General features: G+C 61.5%; 1 protein-coding gene across 1 annotated transcript; it reads left to right on the forward strand.

The window, feature by feature from the left end:
- LOC113934090 (tyrosine-protein phosphatase non-receptor type 11-like) lies at window positions 1-12,206 on the forward strand. The gene is given in 16 exon segments (XM_027614659.1): window positions 1-34; window positions 5,646-5,768; window positions 6,832-6,899; window positions 6,902-7,028; window positions 7,681-7,867; window positions 7,946-8,038; window positions 8,238-8,351; window positions 8,513-8,633; window positions 8,869-8,948; window positions 9,373-9,494; window positions 9,759-9,921; window positions 10,687-10,841; window positions 10,950-11,017; window positions 11,104-11,252; window positions 11,357-11,423; window positions 11,535-12,206. Coding segments are annotated over 16 exon segments (1,821 nt in total). The 5' UTR covers window positions 1-20; the 3' UTR covers window positions 11,705-12,206.
- Window positions 12,207-12,641: the final 435 nt, after the last annotated feature.

A 12,641-nucleotide genomic window follows, 5' to 3' on the forward strand; every position in this document is an offset into this window, starting at 1 on the left:
GCGCCCAGCGCGGAGCAGACATGACCTCATGCAGGTGAGCCAGGGCCGCTAGGTGGCTGGACTCCGCGACCCCTGGAGATGTGCTTCGGGCCCCATGGGCACCGACGGATAGCGCCGAGACATGGCCCCAGGCCTGACCTCCTGGCACAGACCTCTCTCCACAGCTAGGGCCTGATGCCCGGGGTCCCAGGCCTACAGGCCGGGCCTCACCCAGGCGGTGGAATCTTTCTAATGGGGGTGGGAGATGCCACGGTGGAGGTCAGAGGTACCCTAGCCCTAAGGAACAGAATATGCCCTGCAGGTGGTGGGTGGCAGTGGTTGGAGCCTAGAATGGGCAGCAGGTGTCAGGACAGAGCCAGACCCTCCCACTCTCCCTCCCCTGGACTCCTTGCCCTGCCCCAGGCTCCCTTCTGGCCACTGGATTTGTGTTCTGCCAGGTGCGGGGTAACTCTTGCTTCCCTAGGACCCCTCAGGGCAGGCTCTAGTCTCCTCTGCTCTAGTCTTGGTCCCTAGACCCTAACTACAAGGACCAGCCCTCTCTAGATGGGCTCCTCTTTCCTCCAGACCCTCTTAAGGGCCAGGTTTAGGGGACAAGCTCCCTGGTACGGATGTGAGGGCCTCGGCAGCTGCAGGTCAAACCAGCTTCCTGCCTCCATGGGGAGGGAAAATGGGAAGTGTGACAGGAACTGGGCCCTTCCTGCCCTTTCTGCTGGACCCCTGCTCTCTGGGCATGAGCGCACACACGTGTGAGCTCAGACTGTGGCATGCATGTGGATGTCCACGGGGGGTCATACAGGTGTGAGACATATATCCCTGGGGGCTTGGTGAGGCAGGAGTTCACAGGAGGGGTCATGCTATGACCCTGAGTGACTTTCTAGATCAGTGAGGGGCTGGACAAGGTCTGATCTTCAGGGTCCCCAGGGTGTCTCTGGACCCAAGGAGCAAGGTCCTTAGCCCCAGGCAGAGACCGCTGCTTCCCCCCGTCTCCCACCAGCAACACCTCAGTGATGAGGGTCCCAGGATCCCTAGGAGGGATGTAGTGAGGAAGCAGCTAGGCACAGTGGCCTCCGTCAAGGTCACAGGCCCTCTTAGCTCAGGAACAGTGGAAATCAGTTGGATCTCAGGAACTTCTCTGCGATAACAGTCCAAATTCAGGGAGGAGGGGGTTTTGAGGTTTGGTTGGATGACGCCTCAGACTCCCCTCAGCTTCGCTCTCAACTGTCCCCCAGGCAAGTTCTGGTCCTCAGAGAAGGCCATGTCTGTGCCATGTGCACATGACCTTGCTCCAGCCTGGGAAAGCCCCTGGTGAGGCTCTGCCCCGCCCTGTGCTGACCATCTGGACTGTCACCCCTCTGGCCTACACCCCATGAGGCCTGGGCAGTGAAGTTCATCCCCGTGCCCATCCCCACCTCAAGTCCCCTTCCTGTGGCCCTGTGGTTTGTGGGCCAATGGGCACTTCCATCGGCACCGTCTCCCAGGGGCCTGCGGCACTGTGGGGCAGGGCTGGCTGTAGGTGCACTGATACTGATGCCTGGGAGGGGGCTGGGTCCCATGATGGGCTGGTGGGCATGCAGAGCCCCCTCAGGCTCACGCTCTATTCCAGGGGTCGGAGAGGACAGTGTATCTCTGGTTAATTTGGTTCTATATAGACAGGTGGCCCTTGGTTTAGCTTCTTCTTGGGCCAGAAGGGTCAGGGCCTGGGGCCTGGGGCCAGGGAGATGGAGAAGGACACTGCCTATGCTCTGGGGTCCTCAGGCCTGGAATTCCAACCAGGAACCCTTCTCCACTGGCCTGTGGATTCCCCACCATCACAACAGTGTCTGCCCTGCAGGAGTCTCCAGCCCCCGTATCACGGGTATAGGTGTGTTGACTCCCAGGTTCCAGGGTTGGAGCAAGGCCACACAGGGAGCTAGGCCAGCCAGTGGCCAGTATGGGTTCAGGCTGATTGGTTAGGTGGGCTGTTCCTGGGCTCCTGAGCACTGACTGGGTTCAGTTGGGCCTCGAAGGGCCGAGGCCATGAGACCTGTTGGGAGCCCAGTATGCCCTGTTCACCCTACCTGTCTTCCTTCCCTGGGACTGCAAGGCCATGTCGCCAAGGCAGAGCTGAGTCATTGACCCATCACAGAGCAGGGAGCTCTTTGGCACAGAGGTGACCCTGGGCCCTGGCACAGAGGGGTATGGGGATTGGAGATGGGGATCTGTAGCCTCCCTACCTCCTCCCACCCCCCCCCCCAGCCAGGGGCAGGAAGCCTCACTGGCCTGCTGGGCTCTCAGCTCCACCCTCAGGCCTGGGTTGGAGGGTAGTGAGGCCCTGCGTCAGCCTGGGATTCTGGAGGGTGGTGGTGTGAGTGGCTGCAACCTCTCAGGATGCCCCACCCCTGGAGATTTCCACCTGATAGACCCAGTGGCAGTTTGTGGGGAGGAGAGGGGGATGGAAAGTATGATTGAGAGTCCCTGAAAGGACAACAAGGTGCCCTTCACCCCTCTCTGTGGCTTTGATTCTGGGCCTCCACCCTCCACCCCTGCCCCCACACTCTGGGCATTGCCCATCTTGAACTGGAATCTGAGACTACTGTGGCTGGGGGGCGGGGAGGGGGCATCTGGGCACAGGATGTGGTTCAGCGGAGTAGGTGGCCCATGGTGGAGGGGGAGTTGGAAGCTTTCTTCTGGGTTCCACTCCCCGCCACCCCCCCCCCCGCCCCTGCCCCACACTGTCTCAGCATGGGTCCAAGGACAGCATGAAGCCATTGCCCTGTTCCTGGTGGCCTCGCCTACTCTCCTGTGATTGGCTCTGGAGGTCACCATGTGGCATCTCCTCCTCTAGGAAACTGGCAACCTTACCTGCTGGACCACTTGACCAAAAATTGCCCCCAGGTCTGGCTCCCCTACAAGCCAGCATGGGAGAGGGCTCAAAACACTAGGCTCAGAACATGCCCAGGAAGGGCCTGGATGACGGTAACCCCGATTCCCCCGGGGAAAGTGTGAGCAGGCAAGTTGCTCAGGCTGGGTGGCCCCGGGGAGGTCATCTGAGCTTCCAGGCCTCTCTGGACCAACACATGGACCCTGGGGAGCCATCAGGGTCAGATCCGAGCCTGCCCTCAGTGAAGACACAGGGTGACAAACACAAAAGTATGTGTGTGTCTATGGGCTGTTAACACGGTAGGGGCAGCAGTGGGGTTGCTGGGAAATGCAGGGAATGTGAACCATGCCCAGCAAAAGGGGTTGGTTCTGGGTGCATTTGGAAGGTAGGACCCGAGGTTGCTGGAAAAGAGAGTGCCGAGGGGCTGCAGGCTGGTGACCTGAGCTATGCCTGAGCAGTGGCCCCCTTCACGGGGCGGGGACCGGGTAAAAGAGCAGGGCTTTTGGAGTGTGTCCAGCAGTTCTAAATTTTGCAAATGTTAAGATAGAAATGTTGTTACCTTTCCAAATGGAGGTGCCAAGAAGAGAAGTATCTGTGAGTTTGAAGCTCAGATCCCAGGTGAGGCTAGAGGTGTAAAAGGCACATGGCCGTGTAGACACATGGCCAGCACAGGTGAGGAGCTCTGACATTGAGAGGTCAGAAAGAGGAAGGCCCAGCAAAGGATCCTGGCCAGGTGAGGCAGAAAAGCAGGGGAGTGTGGAATTCTGGAGAAGGGCCGAGTGGAGGCCTGGGTCAGTCCGATGCTGCTGAAGAGTGAGGCCTGGCCACGGGCCCCGGAGACAGATGAGCACCCTGAGAGCAGAGGTCTGGAGGGCAGAGGGAAACAGATCTGTGAGGACTCAGGCAAGGATGGGCAGCGTAGGCCAGTGCAGACCAGAACTTGCCGTGGTGATGGAAATGTTTCCTACCTGCACTGTCAGCAGACTGCTAGCCTCACGTGGCTCTCAGCAGTAAAACATGGCAGTGTGGCCAAGGAACTGGGCTTTGATTTTGTTGAATGTTAATTCATTTACATTCACATTTCACACATGTTATAGGCTGCTGTGCTGGGCACGCAGGTATAGACTAGGAGCACAGATGGTCCTTGGAGGAGGAAGGACAGGCTGAAGGCCTGGGGCAAAAGGAGGCCTGGAGGGAGAAGCGTCCAGGTGGCGTTAGACACGTGATCTGATTTCCATTCTAGAAAGAGCTCCACAGGGCGGGATCATCCTTCCTCCTATCTCTTGGTCAGATTTAAACCTGGGCCAGAAATTCCTGCCCTAGTAGAGGAAGCAAAAGCTACCAGGGGAAAGAACCCAGCAGTTATGGTCTTGGACATGGGCTCATGCACAGCCCTGAGTGAGGGCCCTCCTGGCCAGTCCCTCTGGGAACCTGGGGCTGTCCCCCACCTCATGGGGGAGGCTGTGAAGAGGGACAGTCCCAGGGAGGCAAGGCTGGGGACAGAGGCAGGGTTGCAGTCCCTCTTAGCTTGCAGCCCCCCCTCTAGTCCTTCAGCAATAGGATCAGCCTGTATCAAGCCCTACAGTTGGCAGAACCTGCCAGCCACCCTGGCCGTCCCCTCAGGGGCAGCCCATCCATCCACCTGTACCCCAACCATCCAATTACTTATTCATCCGCTTCTTCTTCTTTTGTTTTTTCTAAAGATTTTTTGTATTTATTTTAGAGAGCGTGAGCACAAGTGGGGGGAGGGGCAGAGGGACAGAGAAAAATCTCAAGCGGACTCCGCACTGAGCACCGAGCCCAACGCTGGGCTCAGTCTCACAAACCTGAGATCATGACCTGAGCCGAAATCAAGAGTGAGAAGCTTAACAAACTGAGCCGCCCAGGTGCCCCCTTATTCATTCACTTCTTAACTAATACCCAGGCACTGTTTTCGTCCCTGGGATACTGCATTACACAGAACAGGTTCTGCCCTTGGGAGCTTAAATCCTTGAGTGGGAGATAGTCAGCTTATATCATATATGCCAAGGAGGCAAATACTATGAAGAAAAATAAAGCCGAATAAGGGATAAAGAATGAGAAGTGCGAGGTGTCTCCCAGCCCTATGAGTGTGGGCCAGGGGGCCAGAGCTCAGCTCGTACGAAGGCTCTGTGGTGAGTGAGCTCATGTGGGTGTGGAGCCAGGGCCGGGGAGAGTGGTCCAGGTGGGGCGGAGAGCTGAACCTGAAGATGTGCTCTTGCCCTGGGAGGGCTAAGTGCCTGACACGTTATGGGGGCGGGGCAGTCCCTGGGCTTGCGGCACATGCCCCATGAGAGGAGGTGGTGGCCAACACCACACCAGGAGGGGTAGAACGGGGTCTGCTGACAGGGCTCTGCGGGCAGGAAGGAGGCCCTGGGTGACACTAGGGCACCCCGAGTGCTTTTGGCCAAGCTGCGATGCCCTGCGATGCAGGGCCAGAGGGACCAGGCACAGAGTGTGAGGTGAGGTTCCTGATGGTGGCTGTGTGGGGGTGCTGGAGGCTGTCTGTCCCCCTCACCCCCACCCACCCCCCCAGCGGCAGGAAGGTTTCTGTTCATCTGTGTCCCTGGGGCCTTACAGCCCCACCTCCTTCCCCACAGACCTCAGACCCAGTGGTCACTGCCCATGGCAGCTTGTAAGCATGGGGCCCACCACAGGCCCCATCGGTGGAGGCTGGGTGTGGGCCAGGACTTCAGGGGGGGAGCCCAGAGTATGCTCAGTGTCACCCCAGCTCTCTGGGATTGCCAGCTTGTGGTCCTCGTTCCAGATGGTTGTACCCCAACATGAGCGGAGCTGAGGCCGAGAAGCTGCTCCCGTCCAGGGGCCAGCATGGGAGCTTCCTGGCAAGACCCAGCAAGAGTTGCCCAGGGGGCTTCACACTGTCTGTCAGGTGGGTGAAGGGGGGGTGGGTGCTGCGGCCAGGTGTGGACAGGCCTGAGGCTCCACCCTAGGCTGGGGGACAGGTGGGGATCGGTCTTCTCCGTCTTCCCAGAGGGGTGTAGGACATTGGGAAGTGAGGATCCCCGCTGGGGGCTGGACATCTAAGAATCTGGGTTTTGTGAGGAGTGGGGAGCCACCAGGTTGGCAAGGGTGGGTGGAAATCTGGCATTCCTGACCAAGTGGCTTCTGGACAGGAGGGAATCATTTAGAAGGGCTCAGTGAGGTAGGGAGTTGGCAGGACCTCCCCCCTGCCCTCTGAGGAGTCTGGTGTGGTGGACAGGGGGCCTCAATGGCTGTCATTAGGATCCCATCTCCTGGGGATGCTGCCCACTGGGGGTCCGGCCCGAGGGCATGACAGGGCCATTGTGTAGGGAGGAGGGATGGGGAAGCGCTGCAACCAGCACAGTGGACAGCCAGATCCGTGTGGGCTGAGATGGGAAGGGGCCAGCCTGTGAGAAAGAGTGGTGATCTGGGGAGCGGGCTTTCAGAAGGCCTCTAGGTCTTTCCAGTCTCTGCTAAAGCTGAGGCAGCAGGTGGGACTGAGGTTAGCCCTCAGGATGGACTTCTCTCCCTTTGGAGAGGCTGAGGTCCTCCCCTGGGGCTTTCCTGATAGCTTCCCATGCTGTGAGGCCTGGGGAAGCTATCCTGAGGGCCCTGCTGCTGGTCGTCAGGAGCTCCCAGGCAGGTCGTCTGCGGTGCGGCGGAGCCCATCACGGAGGGCTGCTTCGGTGTCCGCCTCCAGGCCGATGGAGAGTCAGGCCTGTGGTCTGCAAGTCCAGTCCTGACCTCACAGGGGGAGCAGTGGGGGGGGGATGCCCATCGCCCAGGGTGGGACTCTCACACTGGCTGATGGGGCAGGGCCTTGGCTGTTCTTGGCAGGGGAAGGGCAGGGGCAGAGACGTCAGGGCAGGAAAAGCTCTGGGACTGCTCTGGAACCTGAGGGTGGTGATGGGAAGAAGGGGTTGGTGGGAGCAGCCCCCCCCACAACAGTGCCTGGTGCACCTGCCTTCCAGGCGCCACGATGAGGTGACCCACATCAAGATCCAAAACACAGGCGACTACTACGATCTCTACGGAGGGGAGAGTTCGCAACGCTCGCCGAGCTGGGGCAGCACGACACGGGCCAGCAGGGGGCGCTGCTCCGCGAGCGCAGCGGGGCCCCAGTTGAGCTCCGGCACCCGCCGGGCTGCCAGGACCCCGTATCCGAGCGGTGAGCTGCAGACGCCTGCATGTGTGTGACCATGTGCATGCCAGGGTCCGTGGCTCAGGGTCAGGCTTGGGCACAGCTAGAGCAAAGTTGAGGGAGTGTCCTGCATGCCCCCTACCCGGGGCTTGGGGCCTCCTTTCCTCTAGGTCTGGGGCACTGGCCACAAGGGTGAAAGTGTGCAGCAGGAGCCCTGCAGCCAGCCTTATACCTACCCTCCTGCCTGGTGACTCCGGTGAGCAGTTTTCTCCAGCCTCAGTTTCCCTGCCTGCACTGCCGAGACCCGAAAAAGCTGCATGGGCCAGGGAGGGGTTGTGGGGCTCTTCTGAGAAGGGGGCCCTGTCCCTCCTTTCTGGGGACCAGACTGCCACCTGGTGGCCACCCTCGGCCCTGCAGGGCCCGCCTGTCTTGCTTCCAGCCTGCCCGCTCCTGGGCAGGGGGAGAATCAGAGAGTCGGGCAAGGCCGACTGAGGCTGGCCTGGGTGAGGGCACTGCCCGGACCCTTGAGATCTGGGTGGGTCCGTCTGTTTCTCTCTGTGTCTGTGTCTTGTCTTGGAGCCTTCTGGCTGCATGTGGGTTTGTGTCCCCTCACCCGGCCAGGCCATGGCCCCCAGGCTCACCTGGGCTCCCCCACCCCACCCCCACCACGCTGGGCCAGGTGGTACCATGGGCACCTGTCTGGCAAGGAGGCCGAGCAGCTGCTGATGGAAAAAGGACGTCCGGGTACCTTCCTGGTGCGGGAGAGTCGGAGCAAACCGGGGGACTTGGTTCTGTCTGTGCTCACACAGCAGCCAGACAAGGCTGACCGCCGGCCGCGGGTCACACACGTCATGGTCCACTTCCAGGTGGGAGGTGGCAGCAGGTGTAGGGTGTGACTCAGGGGAGGCAGGCAGTGGCCAGGCGCCTCATTGTGGCCCCCACAGCCGGATGGGAAGTATGACGTGGGAGGTGGGGAGCAGTTCGACACCCTCACAGACCTGGTGGAGCAGTCAGGGATCGTGGTGCATCTCAAGCAGGTATGCCCAGAGGCATGTGACCCTTGGGATCCAGAGGGAGCTTCGCGCCTGGGGTGGGGACGGCCTAAGGGACATCGGGACCCAGGGAAAAGGGGCTAGGCAGTGCTGGGGTGGGGTGGCCTAGGGAAACCCCCTGGGGGAAGGCGCCGCGGGGTCTGCTGGACCCTGTCAAGTGTGGACGCAGACCTCTCCCGGCCAGCCCCTCAAGGCCACGAGGATCAATGCCGCAAGCATCGAGAGCCGAGTACAGGAGCTCAGCAGGGCCACTGAAGCCAGCGAGAAGGCCAAGCAGGGCTTCTGGGAAGAATTCGAGGTGCCCGCCCCCCTCGCCAGTGTTCACTCTCCCACAGACTCCCGTCCTTAGGGGCTTGCGCGAGGCCCAGCAGAGGGGTGAGGTTTAGGGGAGGTAGGATGGTCACTGAAGGCTCTGGGAAAGTGTGGGACAACAGGCTGAAGCTCCCCACCCCCAACCAGATGCTGCAGCAGCAGGAATGTCGGCTCCTGTATCCACGGAAGGAGGGGCAGCGGTTGGAGAACAAGCCCAAGAATCACTACAAGAACATCCTTCCCTATGAGGGCCAGGCAGGGGGGCCGTGTTGGGGAGCCAGGGCTCCATCCGCTACATGTGGGGGCCCATCTGGCAAGGAGGGGCCTGTGGAGGTTGAGGCAGGGTGCTGTGTCCCACCACTGGGGTGACTTCCCCTTTTGCGCATTCAGGGCCCCTTCCTCCCTCATCTTGCTCACCATGGGGTCTGCGGGCAAGGAGACGGGTGAGGTCCATTTTTTCCTCCCTCTCCCCTTGAGACCTGAGCAGCATCTTCGCTTCCCAGTTGATACCACCCGTGTCACTCTGCATGATGTGGACGACAGTGTGCCTGGTGCCAACTACATCAACGCCAACTATATCAGGGTGGGTGTGTGAGAGACGGGTGTGGTCAGCTGCTTGTGTAGCCTAGCATGGACACCTCGAGCCTGGCCACACACCAGTCACCCTATCTCCCGTTATGAACTTGGAGCTCCTGCTGGCAGGCCCGGGAAGATCCAGGTGCCCCAATGATCCATGGGCCCTGGCAGGACAGTACACATTGTTGGGGGAGAGGGGCTGTGGAGGTTTCCAAGGAGCCCTCAGAGTGGGCTGCACTAAATATTGGTCCTAAGCTCCTCCCTAGCCTAGGGCAGGAGGGGCTGTGTGTGAGCCACCTGGTGCTGCTTTGCACATCATTTGTTTGTGAGCCACCTGGTGCTACGTTGTATGTCATCTGCATAGACTTGCATTGTCCTCTGGCATTTTAAATCCTGGAAACAATGGACCCCCGGCCCCCACCCCCTTACAGAGTGATCCAGAGGAGAAGCCAGGTCATGGACTGGGCAAGGTGTACATCGCCACCCAGGGCTGTCTGCAAACCACAGTAGCTGCCTTCTGGGCGATGGTGCACCAGGAGAACACGCGGGTCAGGTAGGAGCTTGGGCTTGACAGCCCCCTCCCCACCATGTGCTCATGTGGATTTGTGCTGGTGGCTGGCCCAGCCTTGCTTTTTCTTTAGCCTTCGGGATGCTAGGGGGGGAAGTGTGTGTGTGTGTGTGTGTGTGTGTGTGTGTGTGTGTGTGTGTGCCTGTGTGTGTTGTGGGAGGGGGAGGGACTCTGGAAAGCCTCTGTGTATGCATGTGCATGTGTGAGTCCCCACGGGGCACAGGGGCAAGGGTGCTGGTGGTCTTCCAGCACAACTGATGCAATGCACCCTCCCTCCCAGAACAAATGTTTCCGGTACTGGCCAGAGCGACATGGCAGCCAAGAATATGGCCGTGTACTTATTTGCAACTTGGCTGAGTACCAGGCCCAGGGCTACTGTGTGCGGGAACTGCAGGTGTGGCGGCCAGATCAGGTGAGCCCAGAGGGCCACAAGACATGGAGGGCCAGAGTCACAGTAGTCAGGAAGTCCCCAGGTCTGTGCTGGGGGTGAGGAAGTCCTGTGCTGCCCCCTGCCTCGTGGCTCCACCCAATCCCATTGGCCTCAGTGGTATATTCATGTCCCTTAACCCAGTGGGCACAGTCCCGGCCTGGGCTCTGCTGGGCCGTGCTCACAGGCAGGCCACATTCTCAACCCCAGGCCCCAGGTCCCATCTGCCTGGCTCCAGGGTGGCCTCACACCCACATGGCCTCTCCTTCCCTAGTCTCTCCCTGGGCCACCTCAGCAGATTCAAGGTCCTTCGTAGGCCAGTGGTACCTGTTTCTGTGGCAGGAACAGATCCCTTCCCATGTCCCCCACCCCCACCCTGTCTCTTATGTCTCACCACCTGGGGGGCCCTGCAGGGCCCTCACACTTGAATCTTCCCAAATAGAGGCCATTGTCCCTGAAACCTGCCCCCTCACGCCATTGCTCCCTCTTCCTTTCCCCAGGGGTCTGAGCCACCTGGGGCTATCTGAGAGCCCCCAAGCTCTGGATCCCGTATTTCCCTCCCATCCCCTTCCCGGCCTTGACCCTGCTGGTCACAACTTCTGGCAAACTCTGCCTGCCTCCTCCCGGTTCATGCCCCCTGCCCCTCTTACCGTGGGGCTCACAGCAGCTCCACTGTGACCCTGCGGCCTGGCCCCACCTGGGAACTGCCCAGACTGGCCCGGCTCACGCTCACCAACCCACCCTGCCCAGGAGGAGCCACCGCGCACAGTGAAGCACTACCAGTACTTCAGCTGGCCAGACCACCGGGTCCCGGCCGAGCCGTCCGGCGTCCTCGGCTTCCTGGAGGAGGTGAACAGGGCCCAGAGCAGCATGCCAGGGGCCGGACCCATGGTGGTGCACTGCAGGTGCGATCGGGGACGGGGTGGGCGGGCAGTGCAGGTGCAACCCCGGGCAGGGCCACGGCCTCCTCGCCTAACCTCGCCACAGGCCTCCTTCCTGGTCGGTCCCCACAGCGCCGGCATCGGACGCACTGGCACGATCATCGTGATTGACATCCTGGTGGACCTCCTCCGCCGGCAGGGTGAGCCGCCCCGGCCCCTCCCTGCCGGCCCCGCCCCTCCTGTCTAGCCCCGGCCCCCGCCCGGCCCTGAGCGCGCTCGTGCCCAGGTCTGGACTGCGACATCGACGTTCCCAAGACGATCCAGCTGGTGCGGCGGCAGCGCTCGGGGATGGTGCAGACCGAGGCGCAGTACAAGTTCGTGTACCTGGCGCTGCAGCGGTACATCCAGGGCGAGCAGCAGCGTCTGCGCCAGCAGGTGGGGGCGGGGCCGGGCTGGGGCGGGGGGCTCGCGCGGACGCCACATGGTGACCGACAGGTCCTCCTCCCAGCGCGAGCCGCGGGAGGGGCGCGACTATCTAGACGTGGGCATCGGGTCGGCGGACCCCGGCCGCAACGCTGGACCCCTGTCGTCTCGGGCGCCGGCGGCGTGAGTAGGGTCGTCGGGGAGCGGGACCAGGCCGGGGTCCCCGTCGGGAGCGGGCAGCGTATGGGGCGGGATCCCGCGTGGGCGCCCGCCTAACCCTGTCTCCGCCCGCAGGACCCCGGAGGCCTCCGGCGGCGAGTACGAGAACCTGCGGGGCCTCGCGCGGTGAGGGACCCCGCGCAGTGCGGGGGCTCCGCGTGCGCGCGCCCCGGGTGGGGCCGGAGCCACACTGGAGGCTGGGAGCCCGAAAGGCGGGCCGTGGCGTTCCTCAGGACTGTGTTTAGGACATACAGGCTGGAGCTTGTCCCTGAGTGCCGGGGGAGGGGTCCCTCCTGACCTGGCCTGGACGCCTAGAAATGGGGAGGGGCAGTCGGGAGACCCGAGTGTCCCTGCCCCTTCTGGGGCTCCCAGGTGAGGGAGGAGCGGGAAGGCAGGGCTTCAGGGCTGTGGTTTGTCTCTCGGTATGGGAGGCCACCAGTCATGGCCCGCACAACACAGTGACCACATATGTCATGAGTGGCCAGTCTGTGCTTGACCTAACTGTAGCCACCATCAGTGTTTGCCTGCCCCACCCCCATCCTAGGCACCCACCCCTGCTTTGGAGCTGCCCACAGGGCAGGTGCATGTGAGATGCTCCTGCGAACACGTGAGCGACCCCGTGTGCCTGGGTGAGGCTCACGTGTGTGCATGACTGGTGTGTGACGGGTGTTCCGTCACTGGCATGTAGTCTGTGCCCCTCCCATCGCGGATGGCCCTGTGGCTTTGTGGTACCCTCAATAAAATGACTCGTTCTCAGTTCTGTGTCTTTGTTGGGGTCTGGGGCCCAGCTTCCCAAGGGTCTCCCTGAGCACCCTCCCCATCCCAGCCCAGCCAGAGGCCCAGCCATCCCACCCACCTCGAGGTGAGGGGTGAGGAGTCTGGGGAGCCAGAACCAGCCTGGCCTCGCTTCACCATGCTAACTGGTGGTGCAAGATTCCTGGGATCGATAGCAGAAGCCAGTGGGGGTTGGCAGGACTCCTGCCCATCCCTCGAGCCGCTGCACTTGGCCCTGCGAGGATCTGCTGGAGGTCTGCAGGATCTTCAGGACACACTGGCTGTCACCACTTCTGCTTCTGTGCGTCCTTAGGCCTTGGTTCGCAGAGAGTCAGTCCTGGGGTTCTGTGGCCCTCTTGTCAGGACTCTCAGCAGGGCTGTGGAATCATGACTTCTTGGGGGGTCCAG

This window comes from Zalophus californianus, chromosome 4 (genome assembly GCF_009762305.2).
Source record: "Zalophus californianus isolate mZalCal1 chromosome 4, mZalCal1.pri.v2, whole genome shotgun sequence".
Taxonomy (NCBI): domain Eukaryota; kingdom Metazoa; phylum Chordata; class Mammalia; order Carnivora; family Otariidae; genus Zalophus; species Zalophus californianus.